Genomic DNA, 14,916 nt, shown 5'->3' with positions numbered 1-14,916 from the left:
AGGCTCGGAAGAAAATAAATAAAATTATTATATCCTAATCACACAGTACAAATGGGGGTTAAATAAGAACAGGGAGAAATCGGGGGCCCCAGGACAGCATGTGGGGGCCCCTTTCCCCCCCGCCCCTAAAAACCCACACCCTGTTCAATAAATACCCCTCCCAAGAGACCCAGAATTACCAGCCCCCAAAGAGTCCAGGCTGAAGAGTCTTGGGTCGAGCCCCTCACTTCACAGAGGAGGGCAACTGAGGCCCAGAGGGTCACCCGGCAAGTTCGTGGTTCCGGGGACCCTGGTAGGTCTCCTCTGGCCGCCCCCGGACCCCCCTGAGCGGGCGCCCCGCGCACCTGGACTCACACCTGGACGCGGTAGCCCCCCGCTCGCCTCCGGCAGAGCCTCCGCACCCACACCCAGTAGAAGGTCAGCATGATGGCCCAGTAGCCCACGTAGGCGCCGGCCCCCGCGGCCAGGTGGCGGGCCTCGGCCGCGCGGGAGGGGCCGCTCCAGTCGGCCCGGGCCTCGCGCACCACGCTGCGGACCAGCCCCCCGAGCAGCAGCAGCGCCCAGAGGGCCAGCGGCAGCACCGGGACGTAGTTGGCGGCCAGCTGGCGGCGGCCTGACGTGCCCCAGCCGCTCTGGTTCATGGTCGCCAGCGCCAGGAACTTGGCGGGCAGGAGGCCGCCCATGTAGAGGGGCGCGTAGAGCGAGAGCAGGAGCATCCGCAGGCAGCCGCGCAGCCAGGCCGCGAAGGCCGCCTTGGCCAGCGCCACGCCCTGCACGCACAGCAGCACCCAGAGCAGCGCCCACGGGCGGCCCGCGTAGAAGAGCCGGAGCACCGTGGCCGCCACGAAGAAGGGGAAGAGGCCCGAGACCACCGCCTCGTAGGTCATCCACGCGTGGTGCCGGTGCCACCAGAGCGCGTTGTACAGCCACTCGCGGAAGTACGACTTGGACCAGCGCGTCTGCTGGCTCAGCCAGCGCAGGAAGGATGAGGGCGTCTCCGAGTAGCAGCGGGACCGCGAGGTGTACCTGGACGGGTGGGAGGAGGCAGGGCCGTCAGCGCGGCTCTCCTTGGGGCCCCCGGACGGAGAGCGGGAGCCAGAGATGGCCATGGGGCAAGTTTTCTCGACCTCTGTGGGCCTCGGGGTTCTTGATGCCCACCTGCGTCCTTGGACTCTTTAATCAATAGACATTGATAAAAGGCCAAAGGAGAAATTCAGTAAGGCTTTACTGGGACTCCTGCTGCAAGTAACAGGTTCCCTGGCTCGCTGGGGGAAGGGGGAGGGGACACGGGGACGAGCTGGTCCCTTCCATGGGGTGAAGGTCGGGGCGGATCTGTGGGTGGGCTGGAGGGTGTAGCCTAGGTGGTCCGCCCACCCCCTTGGTGGTGCCCTGGACGGGGATCGTGCGCATGCGCAGGACCCTGCTTTTGCTCCCCACACCTCAGAAGTGGCGGTTGAGTTTGGGCCTTTTTGTATCTTGTTGTTCATAATTTGCCCCAACTGCATATGTGTGCAGTTATTTTTAGTCTCTTATAGTTTCTTTGTATTTTGTTGCTGGAGGAGAGGTTTGTTTAGGCGCAAGCGCTGCAGTAAAGGGCCCCAGGTCCCAGGTCCCAGCCTGTCTCATTCTCCTATGTAAAATGGGGTCAATAACGGTTCCTACCTAATAGATGAGGATTAAACGCTAAGTGCTTAGGACCAGTACATAGTACTTGCTCAATAGATGATAACGACTACTACTATTTTTATTATGACTAATGTAACTACTGGCATTACTAATATCACTGCGGTATTACTAATGCTATCACTAATCTGTTACGAATACTATTCTTGGCAGGCACCATGGTGAGGAACAAGCCGGGCATGGTTCCTACCCAGGGTAACCCATGCGTTAGAGCTTCTCAATGGAACCATTAAGCTCCCTTCCAGTGGCTCTGCCAGACATTACTAATCAATCCCTCCCCGGTTTCCAGCCCAGCCCACGCAAAGCTAGAATCGCTTGTATGGAGCATCACCTTAGGTGGCCTCCAGCAGTCAGTTTGTTAGGAGGGTCTATCCCCGCGGGCACTAGTCTATCCCCGCGGGCACTGTTTGACAGTGTCCAGTCTCCTTCCCCTGTGTCACTTGGCATCCTCAGCGGCCTCCCTGCTAATCCTCTTCCTCCCTGCAGTCTGTACAGCTGGAGGGATCCTGTTAGAACAACATGCCGTCCCTCTGCTCAAACCCCCTCCTCGTGGCTCCCTCATCTTAGTTCACAGTTCTTACTGTGGCGCACAAGCCTTTCATGCGTGGACACCTCCAACCCCACCCCCGTGGACTCTCTGTCCTCTCCTGACACTCTCTCCCTTGCTGCACTATTTCCCGCCCATCCTTATCTTACCCTAATTTAACATTTCACTCCCTATCTGGAAACTTCCTGGCTTTATGTGTCACCTTCGCATGATCGTTATCTAATACACTATATGTTCTACTTACATATTTTATTTATTGTCTGTCTCCCCAATCAACGTAAGCATGAATTTGCATCTCTTTTGTTTGCTGCTGCATCCCCAGAGCTGAAAACATTGGCAGCACTTAAAGAATATTTGTCAAGCGAATGAATGCCCGGGTTCCCTCGGTATACCCCGAGTTGTCTCTGGTGCTGTCACTGAGTCGAACTTCATAGAAATCCCTTTCCCCTGAACTTCACTGGTCTAGCCCATGCACCCCATGAGCCTCATTGAATCACATCTCTTCTTCCTGAAGCACTTACTAGAGTTGAGGCACTCCCCTCCTCTCCCACTTGAATCTTCTCACTCACTCTGTCACTAGTGAGATCCCACTCCGTTGATCTCTTTCCCTCCCCACAGATTGGGGTAATCTGTGGTAGAGCCATCTTGCCACATCTGAGGTTGTACCTTCTAGGTGGAATCCCTACCCTCACCTTGCCCTGCTTAGAAGAGTCCACTTGGTCACATGGTTCAATGCAAATGCCCCTATGGTATCTTCCACTCTCCCCTAATGTCTCACTGGGCGTTCCTCCCTGATTCAACACAAATGCCACTTGTACTCCATAGGGCTTCTTTTCCTCTCCCCTAAAAGCTCACTTGAAATGTACTTTAGGTTTGGAGAGTTTCCAGCACACGCACACGCACACACACGTGTGGATACTCATTGGCCTCTGCACACACTCAAACACCCTGTCCCCTCAGCTTACTTGGTGGCATAGCCCATGCTGAGCATGCGGTTGGTGAGGTGACGGTCATCCCCAAAGGTGCAGTGGGTGCCCAGGAACTTCTGGTTGTACCAGGCCTCAAGGAACTGCTGCAGGAGGTTGTTCCTATATAGGCCTAGGTGGGGAAGGGGAGTACAGGAGCATCGGCCTCTGCTGTTGCCAACACCATCCCCAGCCCTAGCTCCAAACCAACTCGTCTCCAATCCCAACCCCATCCGTAACCATCTTAATCCTATTCTCAACCTGTCTCCAGTGACAACTCCAGCCCCAGTCCTGGTCTCAACCTCAAATCCTTCCTCACCCCCACACCCATCCCAAACTTGCCCCAGTCCTGTTGCTGACCCACACCCACTTTGACTGCAAACCCATCCTCAATCTCACATCCATTCTCAGCCCCATCCGCTACCCGTCCTCATCCAAAAACCCATCTCCAACCCTAAACCTAGCACCAACACTGTCCTTGACTCCAAACCCATCTCTTCCCCTTCCCCAAACCCTCCCCCTGCCCCAATCCCAATCCCCAACCATACCCTTTCTCCAGCCCATTCCCGACACCAAAAACCATCCCCACCTCCAACTTCCAATCTTATCCCTATCCCCAGTTCCTGCCCCAGCCCCATCTTTGTCCCCAGTCTCAATCACGTCTTCAATCCATTCTGGCTCCCCTTCTCCCTTCCCTCTCTGCCCCATCCATGGCCCTCCCAAGCCCTACCCCTGCTCACCTAGGGGACCACTGATGCAGGACACGCAGTGGAAGTAGCTCTGACAAGCGCGCTCCACGTTGAAGGCCACCCAGTACCGCAGGCTGCTTAGGAAGCTGACCCAGGAGTCCAGAGGGTTAAGGATCCGCACGTCGCCCCCAACAGCCCCTACCCGGGGGTCCTCGTCCAGCACCTGCACCAGCTCCAGCAGTGCCACAGGGTCCAGCCTGGTGTCTGAGTCACAGACCTGTCAGGTGGAAGGGACCAGGGTCAGGTTGGTAATTGAGGGGAGGGCACCAAGGGAAGGGGAGCAGCTGGGACCTCTGCAGCCAATCTGAACACAACTTTGAATGTTTTAGTCACTTTCTTTCTTTTTTTTTTTTTTTTTTTCGGTACTCGGGCCTCTCACTGTTGTGGCCTCTCCCGTTGCGGAGCACAGGCTCCGGACGCGCAGGCTCGGCGGCCATGGCTCACGGGCCCAGCCGCTCCGCGGCATGTGGGATCTTCCCGGACCAGGGCACGAACCCGCGTCCCCTGCCTCGGCAGGCGGACTCCCAACCACTGCGCCACCAGGGAAGTCCTTCTCTTCCTGGTCTTGATGAGGCAAACTGCCATGAGTTCTATGATGGCAAAGAAACAAATTCTGCCAACAAACACATGAGCTTGGAAGAGGTCCCTGAGCACTAGATAAAACCCAGCTCCAGCTGACGTCATGACTGCAGCCTGATGATACCATGGACAGAGGATCCAGTTAAGCTTTGCCCAGACCCCTAACCCATGGAAACTCTGAGATAATAAATGTGTTTTGTTTCAAGCTGCCACATGTGTGGAAATTTGTTATGCGGCAATTAAAAAAAAATAAGGCAGTGCATTAATGAATGAACCACTACATTGAATGGATGAATGAACGACAAAATGAACAAATAAATCTCTATATTGAATAGATAGGTAAATGGATGGGTAAATGAACCAGAGAATCTCAACACTGAATGAATGAAGAAGGGAAGAAACAGAATGAACCAATCTCTACATTTAATGGATAAGTGAATGAATAAATGATCGCCATATTGGATGGACAGATGGATGCATGAATGAATGAGTAAAAGAAAGAATTTCTACATTAGATGAAGAAAAAATGGAATCTCTGCATTGAATGAGTGAATAAATAAAGGAATGAATGACCTCTATATTGGCTGATTAGATGAATGAATGAGTGAAGAAAAAAAGGACTACAATGAAAGAAGGAAGGGAAAGAGGGAGGGAGACATTCTATATAGAATGGATGAATGAATCTTTATGTTGAATGGATGGATAAATGGATGGATGAGTGAATGAGTGAGTTAAGGAAAGTCTCTGCATCAAATGGATGAATGAATGAAGACACGAGAGAAAGAAGGAAGAAATCTCTTCGTTGAATGGATACATGAATGAATAAAATGAATGAGTGACCTCCCTATTGGATAGGTGGATAAATGGTCGTATGAATGATTGAGCGAAGGAAAGAATCTCTCCACTGAATGGGTGAATGAATAAAGGAAGGAAAGAAGAGATTCATTCTAATCTCTAAATTGAATGAAGGGTCCGAGGGAAGTGGGATTCGGGGTGTTAGGGCCACGATGCGGTGCGGGTGCCTTCCACTCACCTGCACGTAGTCCACCGAGTCGCCGAGCGCCTTGAAGGCGGTGTACATGACCTCGCGCTTGCCGCCCCAGCGCTGCGCCACGCACACGCACCTGCGCGTCCTCACCAGCGCCTCCACCGCCAGCCGCCCGGGATCCTCGGCCTCCACCTCCCGGTAGGCGCCCTCGCCCGCCGCGCCCGCCGCCGCAGGTTCCCACGGCTGGTGGTAGTTGCTGTCCCACACGTAGGTGGCGGGGTCCTCGTCGGCGAAGACCTCGCGGAACATGTCGACCATGTAGAGGTCCTCGGCGCGGTTGCCGTCCACCACCATGAGGATGTGCAGCCGCGCACGCGGGTACACGAGGGCGCGCGCGGACACCAGGCACTGGCGCAGGTACGCGGGGTCCTCCTGGTATGCGGAGATGGTCAGCGCCACGCTGCGCGCCGTGGCAGCGTCCGGAGGCCCCCGCGCCGCCGCCCGCCGCGCCGCCGCCGCCACCCGCCGGTGCTCCAGGTACGCGAAGAGGCTCTGCGCTACCAGGTGCACCGAGAGGAAGGCCCCGTAGAGGCCGAAGGCCATGAGGCCGTAGCGATCCGAGGCCAGCGGCACGCTGGCGGCGTAAGCCCAGGTCATGAGGCCCAGGATGAGCAACGCGAAGGCGATGGTCAGCACCCTCCGGGCCAGGCCGGAGCAGTGGCGGGCTGCAGGGCTGGGCTTGGGCACGTCCTGCCAGGGGGCGGAGAGAGGGGATAGGAAGGGGAAGAGGGTCCTGAAATGCCTCCAAGGGGAAAGAACCCCCTCCCTGGGTTTTGTTTCGAGGCCAGTGATAACATACCCTTTTCGTAAAGAAAATCCCCTGGGTACTGCAAAGTTATTTTCATTAACGAAAATAAATGTGGCAAACAGTTATCGAGGCTGAATGCCTGCTTCTGTTGATTCTAATACATTTTTTTCACATTTTTAACAGCTTTTAAATCCACGAAGATTACACTCAGTGGAGTGTCACAGTTTAATTAACAAAGGTTTCCCGCCTCCTTCTTAGTGGCACAGAAAATAATGGTTCATCTTATAAAGGTTTCTTAGTGTTAATACTAGTAATACTAATATACATCTAAAAGAAGAGAATGCAATGTGCTATGCGCCAGGCAGTGCTCTAAACCTTTTATAGGAACTAACTTATTTGAATCCTCGCAACAGCCCTGTAAGGTAGGTACAATTATTACCATCCCCATTTTACAGATGAGGCAACTGAGTCACACAGAGATGCAGCAACCTGCCCAAGGTCTGCCTGGAAAGCAGAGAAGCCAAGTTTTTTGTTTGTTGCATTTAAAAAAATTGTTATTGCAGTATAGTTGACTTACAGTGTTGTGTTAATTTCTGCTGTACAGCAGAGATTCAGTTAAACGTCTATATTCTTTTTCATATGCTTTTCCATTATAATTTATCACAGGATATTGAATATAGTTCCCTGTGCTATACAGGAGGACCTTGTTGTTTATCCATTCTATATAGAATAGTTTGCATCTGCTAATCCCAAACTCCCAATCCTTCCCTCCTCCCCCTTGGCAACCACAAGTCTGTCAGAGAAGCCAAGATTTGAACCCTAAGAATCCAATCACTAAACCACAACCTTATATACTGGCTTTACTCCTCAGGAGCGCCCCGGGGCACAGAGAGTGTTTCCTGCTGCCACTATACAGATGGCAAAACTGAGGATTGATTAGCCAGGAGGAGTGGCTGGCAGGGCCAGGTGTCCAGTACATGTGGCTGGAACAGCTCAGAATCAAAGGGGAAGAGGTGCCTCTGTTTTCTCATCTGTAAAATGGGGGTTTAGCCCCTTCCCTGTGCCAAACACTGCTCCATGGGAGGTAGGTACTGTTACCCCCTCCTGTTACAAGTAAGGAAACTGAGGCACCAGGAGGTGTATTCTCTCGTTCAAGGTCTCTAGGCTCCACCGTCCTCTACGTTAAACCGCCTCCTCTGTCACCGGTTCCCATCTCTTGGGCTTATGATGAGTTAAATGAATCACTAAGCTGTAGAGCTGCACTGTCCAATAAGGGACCCACCAGCCACACGTGGCTACAGGACACTTGAAATGTAACCAGCGCCACTGAGGAACTGAATTTTTAATTGTATTCGATTTACGTGTTTAAATTTAGATAATGGTCCTTAATTCAGTTACTGGAAAGCTTTTATGCCTTTTTGGAACAAGTAGGGTCTGTGAAGCTTCTCTTTCAACTAAATTTTACGAAATCTAAAAATACAGATCAAGCATCTTCAGTGAAAATATAGCATCTGCATGAGGTGTGCCACACATCTGGACTATGAAGCCTGAATGTGGAGAAAATATAGCATCTGCATGACGTGTGCCACACATCTGGACTGTGAAGCCTGAATGTGGGGAAAAAAGAAAGTAAAGTACCCCATTCATGTTTTTGTGTTGATTACATACGGAAATGATAATATTTTTGATATATAGTGAGGGTCGGCATACTATGGCCTCCTTTTTCACTACGGCCCCGCAAGCTAAGATTAGTTTTTATGGTTTTAGAAGGTTGAAAAAAGTGAAAAGAAGAAAAATACTTTGTGGCACATGAAGATTTTATGAATATACACACTATTACGTGTAAAATAAACAACAAGGACCTACTGTATAGCACAGGGAAGTATGTACTCAATATTTTGTAATAACCTATGTGTGAAAAGAATCTGAATAAATATATAACTGAATTACATTGCTGTACACCTGAAACTAAGAGGACATTGTCAATCAACTATACTTCCATAAAAATCAAGAAATAAAGAGAATTATATGAAATTCAAATGTCAGCGTCCTTACGTCATATTATTGGCACACGACGCTCATCTGATTACATATTGTACAAGCTTGATTTCTCACTACGCCAAAGTGGAGTAGTTACAATACTCAATGGTATGGTCCTCAAAACCCCAAATATTGACTGTCTGGCCTGGTACTGAAAAAGTTTGCCGACTCCTGATAGCTTGGGTTAAAGAAAATGTTATTATTAAAATTAATTACACCTGTTTCTTTTTCCCTTTTTAGTGTGGTTACTAGAAAATTTTAAATTATGTATGTGGCTTATATTATGTTTCTCTCTAGGGCAGAGCTAAGGTACAGCTTTGAGCCTGGTTCTAGTAACCGGCCAGTATTAGCAAGTATTATTTCTTCTGGAATCCTCCTTCTCTGTCTCTGCCTGAGTTTCTGGGGGTGGCCCAATTCATGCTGGGGATCAGCGAGATGGCTGGGTATCTGGAGCGTTCTAAACCCAACAACAGTCATGATAACACGTGTCGGCTATGGACGCACAACTCCACACGTATACTCACACACGATGAGAGACACACAGAGCGTGCCCCCATAGGAAAACACTCATGTTCTGAAAGATGACTCCAGACACCTGCCCTTAGAATTTAGTGATCCTGAAACTAACCGACATCAGCCCCCCTCCACCACCACTGACAACCACACAGGTGAACTCCAGGACACATGCCCTTCAGCAGGAAGGAAAAACACCAGGAAGAGATGCCCAGGCGGCGACCAACACACAGACACCCACCCGTGGGTCTGGAGCAATGGGGCAGATGCAAGTTTCAGAAAAAAATAGTAACCGTTGAGACTGAACCATATGAAATTGCTATTTTCACCAGTCAAAGGAGACCGGAGATTGGCGATTTCATTTGGTTCAACTTCATATTTACTGAACACCTGAAAGTAAAACCCAGAGCCCCGTGTCAAGCAAAGACAGCTCTCCTCTCCCTTTCCTGGGCACACAGACGTACACGGATTCATAGCCAGGTCGACACCGCCAGGCCACATCTGACACGCGTGCAGGCGGGATGGTACACACTCACAGGGTCGCTGTCCGGCACAGGAGCACACGCGAGCTCCCCAGCACTGGCGGTTCCTCGCACACACGTGGTCACACACGTGCTGGTGGTCCCCCCCGCACAGCCGCAGTCACACACACACACACGCACTCACACACACACCTGTCTCATCGCTGTGGGTCCGGCGGGCCTCTCTCCTCTCCTGATGGCTGCTCCCCGAGTCTCTCTGCTGCCCGAGAGCTGGGGGGTGATTTGAAGAGAAGCGCGGGCGGGGGCGGGAGGAGGGGCTGACGTCAGGGCTGAGCTGGGCCAGGGGCCCTGAGGTCACGGCGGAGAGTCAGGCAGCCCCACCCGCTTCCCGCTACCACCCGCGCCGCGCCAGGCCTCCCTTCCCAGCGCCCCCATCCTCGCCGCCCTTCTCTCTCCCGCTGAGCCCCCCCATCGCACCCCCTCCTTTCCCCGTCTCTCCCCTCGATTTCTTCTCCTCTCTCTCTGCTCTCGTCTCTCCCTCCACTTCTGGATTTCTCTCCATCACTTTCTTTCTCCCCACCTCCCTCTTACTCTCACGACCTCTCTTTCCTCCTCTCTCCCGCGTGGCTCTCTCTTTCCCCCTCTCCCAGACCTCCTCGCCTCCCCCCTTCTCCTCCACCTCAGTCTCCGCACACACCGCCCCTCCCGTCGGATCCTCAGAATCCGTCTGGGATTGGGTTCCCCGGGGACTGGTGGCGGCCACTGGCAGATGCAATCAGATGCACACACGTGAGTGCTTGCGGGTGTGACTGTGTGTGCGCTGGCCTGGGAGGCCTTCTGTCTGGAACTGGAGCTGTGAGTGAACGTCTGAACGTTCAGTGCCTAATTGATTCGGGTCCACGTGCGTGTGCTTGTGTGTGTGTGTGTGCGCGCGCGCGCCCGTGGCACGAGCGCGTGCATAGGTGCCAGGGTCTGGGACATTGGGATTTGTCTCCTCAGAGCCTCCAGGGTAAACTCAGAGTTGTTGGTCAACTGCCCCCAGGGAGCCTGGGAAACTGAGTCAGAGCAAAAGAAGAGGACTCGCTCAGAGACCAAAGAGACAGGGGTGCTGGGGTGTCTGAGTCCCCAGCTCCTCAGGGCTAGAAGACTCAGTGATAAATGTCATTGTTTCCATGCCCTTCTTTTCAGGATTTAAAGAAAAAAAAAATCTCTGTATCTAGTTCTTTCTCTCTGCTCCTCTTAGTATGAACTGATAACGTCTGTCTCTCTCCCTGTGTCTGTGACTCTGATTATGTATTTCTGTACCTGACCATCTCCTCTCTCTTTGTCTCTGTCTTTCTCTGAGTCTATCATTTTGTCTCTGTCTCCCTGGCTTCGTTTCTCTGTCCATCTCCCTGTCTGGTTCTTTCTCTCTGTGTTCCAGTCTCTCTCCTTGGCTTCCATTTCTAACTGCTTCCTTCCGGGTTTGTGTCTGTCTCTAAATTTCTGACTCTCCATCTCCTGACTTTCTTGTTCTGTGTCCCTCTTTCTTTCTCTCTCTGACTTTTTCATCCTTTTTCTCTCTTTTCTCTCTTCCTTCCTCTGTGTTTCTCTGCCTGTGTCTCTCTTTGTATACTTCTATCTCCTTCTTTCTGTTTCTATCTGTATCCTTAGCTTTTTATTTTTCCCTGTCTCCCAGGTTCTGTTTCTCTGTTTCTCCCTGATCTCTCAGTGGCCGCCTGATTCTCCTTTCTCTGCATCTGTCTGTCTGTCTCTCTCAATCTCTCTCCTACCTCGGTCTCTCTGCATCTCAAGTGTATCTCTGATGCTCTATCTCTGTGTGTGTTTCTCTCTCTCTGACTCTCTCTCTCTCCCTCTCATACTGTTTCTCTCTGTTTTTCTGTCTCTAAGTCCTCATGTCTCCCTGCTGCTTTATCTCTTCCAGCCTGTTCTGGAGCTTTTCCCCTGCAAGATGCCAAGTCCTCACTCCCTGGGTTTCCCAGGACAGGCAGGGTGTGCTGCGCCCACACCAGGTTGGGTCTCTGCCTGAACCTGGCTGTCAGGGAGAAGAAGGCTAGTTCAGGGCCCCAGTCAGGGGCACCCCGCCCACCTCGCCAGGGCAGGGACGGCCATTTCTGAGTCTCTGACGCCGTTGCCGGGAGCCTAGGCCACCGCCTGGTGTCTGGCTATGTCAGGATGATGGGTCCTCCAGTGGGAGCCCAGCCCAGAGTAGGAGGGGAAGGTGATTCCTCTACCCCAGGATGGGGGGGGTGGCAGCCCGAGCTCCACTCAGAAGCCGGGCAGTTGGCTGCCCAGCCCTCCACCCCACCCTGCCTGGGTGGAGCAGCTGTATAAAACCAAATGTTTCCAAAACCGGAGTGTGGATGAGGGAGGAGGAACCAGGACTTTAAACCCCAATAGTTTCTTCCACCAGGATCCAGGAGTCCAAGCCCCCAGCCTTTCCTCCCTCAGACGCAGGGGTCCAGGCCCCCAGCCCCTCCTCCCTCAGACCCAAGACCCAGGCCCCCAGCCCCTCCCCCTTCAGACCCAGGATCCAGACCCCGGCCCCTCCTCCCTCAGACCCAGGATCCAGGCCCCCAGCCCCTCCCCCCTCAGACCCAGGATCCAGGCCCCCAGCCCCTCCCCCCTCAGACCCAGGAGTCCAGGCCCCCAGCCCCTCCCCCCTCAGACCAGGAGTTCAAAAACCTAACCTCTCCTCCCTCAGACCCAGAAGTCCATTCTCCCAGAATTCCTTGCAGGGAGAGATGACCAAGGCTGGGAGCAGCCACGACAAGAGCTGAAAGACAAGGACAGACCAAGTGGGCACTCCCACAGGAGGCAGGGACCGGTAGCGGCGGGGCCACCCCCTGCTCCCCTCACTAACAGCCATCTCTCCCAGAATCCTCCACTCCAATGGTGGCTGATCTCAGATCCCTACCCTGGGTCCACAGTGGCCGTCCCAAGACTTCCATCAACATCGCAAAACCTCAGGCTGTGGTTTACAGAACACAGGACCAAAGAGCAAAAGTGGGGAGATAATAAGGCCGAAATGGAGAAAAGGCAAGGGAAGGAACATTTGTTCCCTATAGGGACATCTCCTGTGCCCCTCGTGGGCCAAGCTCTCAGCTGGGCGATGCTGGGCACACAGAAATGACTCAGACCCGGGCCCTGCCCTTGAGGAGATGCCAGTCTGGTGGAGGAGACAGCTGTGTAAACAGAGGATCACAGACCAGTTCGAGGACAAGGACGCAAGAACCCAGCAGGAGAGTCAGGGAGGGCTTCCTGGAGAAGGTGATATCCTGGAGGAGGAGAGCCCTGAATGTTGAGAAGTTAGTCAGGGTAAGGACGGCGGCGGTGGGGCTGGGGGTTGAAAGGTAGAACATGAAGGGCATCCAAGACAAGGAATGTCCTAGACAGTCCGGAAAGTACCTGGGAGTTGATGTTGTGGAGGCTGAAAGGGTGACGCACAGGGGTGGGTGCATTGCAGGGTCCACCCCACGCAGGGTTTTGAATGCCAGATTCAGCGGCTGGGACTTTGTCCTGGGTGCTGGGGAGCCATGGGAGGTCTGGGAGCAGGGGAGAGACAGGGTCAGCTCTGGGTGCCTGTGAGGGACACACAGAGTGGAGAGGCTAGGAGCTTTTGGCCCGGGTGTGTGGGTGTCGGGTTCATACCAGGGTCTTCTCTGGGAGAAAGAGAGCAGAGTGTGAGCTTGGATGCAGGCAACAGCGGTGGGACCGGCGGAGTGCTCAGGGACCCGCAGAGTGAGGGAGAACAAAGGCCGGAGAGGAAACCCTGAGGATGGAGGAGACAGGGAGGTGGGCAGCAGATGTGGGGGGCAGACCCACTGAGCCTTTCGTCTGAGCTACTTCTGACTGCCTTTGCCTCCTTTTGGAGCTAGGGAGGGTGAGGATTCTAGGGAAGCAACTTGAAGAAGTCTGTGTTCTGTTAAATGCCTGAGTCCAGGGGTATGATTTCTCTGCAAGGTGTCCTGAGGGGGAGGGAAGTGCTTTGGGAGAATCTAGACACTGAGAGTCAGAGGAGAAAAGAAGAGGGGGAGGAGGTGGGGAGAAGGGAGGGGGGGAGGGGGGAGGGAGGAGGGAGAAGGGGGAGGGGGGAAGGGGAGGAGGGAAGATGGGAGGGGGGGAGGAAAGAGGGAGGCTGGCTTACCTGACCACCGTGCTTAATATGGAAACCGGCCCCACCCTGGGACTCCTGACCCTCTCTGCCCTCTAATTGTTTTTTCCCCACAGCATTGGTCACCTTCCTACATAAAGTATAACTTGCCTGTTGATTCTCTTTGTATAATATGTGTCTCCCTTGTTAGAATGCAAGCACCACACAGGCAGCAGCCTTTGCCTGTGCTGTTGGTGACTCTGTTTCCTTGGGGTCTGGACCCGTGCCTGGTACACAGTAGGTGCTCAATAGATACGTGGTGAATGAATGAGTGAGATTGGGATGGAGAGTCAGAACGGTCGATGGAGACAGGAAAGAGGAAGAAGAGGAGGAAAAGGGGGGAGGGGAGGGAAGGAGGAAGGGGGGAAGGAGAGAGAGGGGAGGATGGGAAGCGGGGGGGGGGGGGGGGGGGGGGGAGGGAGAAAGACCAGAGCTGGGATTCTACCCCCCTCCCCCGCCGACTACCCAGCAGCTGAGAGGGATAGGATGGGGAGTTCCCAGGGACGTGGGACCCTAGGTAAGGCTTACCAGGAAGAGTAAAGATCCCAAATCTGGAAGCAGATTGCCTCTGGACTTCCAGGAATTCCAGGGCTTGTGTCCCAGCACTCTTGGCAAAGCCCTGGACAGGCTGCAGCTGGTTACACAGGGCCATTCCTCCCAAACACCCATGTTCTGGGAAACACCTAGGTCTCCAACTTCTGCCGAAATTCTGGGTGGGAGGGAGGGAGGCGGTGACTGTACATCCACCTGCCTCTGGGAAGAAGCTGGGGGACCTTCAAGGCCAGGAGGAGAGGGACAGCCCTGTCTGGCTGTAACCCCATCCCTCCAGCTGAAAACACCGCCACCCTGCTTCTTCTCTGCTCCTACCCTTCTCCCCAGAGGGGAACAGAGACAGAAAGGGCCAGAGAAGGACTTCCTTTTCAGCAGCTCTATCTTCTTCCAGGGAAGCAAGAGAGGAGTCTCGTTTTCCAAAGAGGGAAACTGAGGCCTGGGAAGAGCTGTTTCCTGGCCAGAGTGATACAGCATGGAGTCAGCAGAGCCAGGTAAGTAGGTCACTGGGGAAAGAGGAGGCTGGGGGCTGGACCCCTGGGTCTGAAGGGGGAGGGGCTGGGGGCTGGACCCCTGGGTCTGAGGGGGGAGGGGCTGGGCACCTGTACCCCTGGGTGTTGTAGAAGATGCCTGGGCCCTGGACCCTTGGGTCCATCACCTTCAGAGCTCTGACAGAAAAATTTTCGAGGCCCATGTTACTCTTGCATATATGGCTTTGGCTCTGTACCCCTACCCCCGTCTCCCTTCCCAAAGTTCCCGTTGTCCACGTTGAGTCCTGGGTCCGCCTCCACAACAGACCAGGGCCTGAATAGCCTCTCGTGGGAGAAACGCAACAGTCTGAGTCAGAAGATGGAGGAGAG

At 53.6% G+C, this 14,916-nt stretch overlaps 1 protein-coding gene and 1 long non-coding RNA gene across 2 annotated transcripts; one reads left to right on the top strand and one right to left on the bottom strand.

The window, feature by feature from the left end:
* Nucleotides 1–227: 227 nt before the first annotated feature.
* HAS1 (hyaluronan synthase 1) lies at nt 228–10,178 on the bottom strand. Its single transcript, XM_060289184.2, has 6 exons — nt 10,052–10,178; nt 9,547–9,624; nt 5,557–6,261; nt 3,940–4,161; nt 3,196–3,332; nt 228–1,026 (listed from the first exon to the last, which is right to left on the bottom strand). Exons 2-6 carry the CDS (start codon nt 9,553–9,555, stop codon nt 351–353), a joined length of 1,749 nt encoding a protein of 582 aa, XP_060145167.1. The 5' UTR covers nt 9,556–9,624; nt 10,052–10,178; the 3' UTR covers nt 228–350.
* Nucleotides 9,991–14,551, top strand: LOC138842433 (uncharacterized). Its single transcript, XR_011376989.1, has 3 exons — nt 9,991–10,143; nt 13,659–13,748; nt 14,451–14,551. It is a non-coding gene; the product is annotated as an uncharacterized lncRNA (long non-coding RNA).
* The last annotated feature ends 365 nt before the right edge of the window (nt 14,552–14,916 follow it).

Source organism: Globicephala melas, chromosome 19 (assembly GCF_963455315.2).
Source record: "Globicephala melas chromosome 19, mGloMel1.2, whole genome shotgun sequence".
NCBI classification, from domain to species: domain Eukaryota; kingdom Metazoa; phylum Chordata; class Mammalia; order Artiodactyla; family Delphinidae; genus Globicephala; species Globicephala melas.
This window is presented reverse-complemented; position numbering and strand designations above follow the sequence as displayed.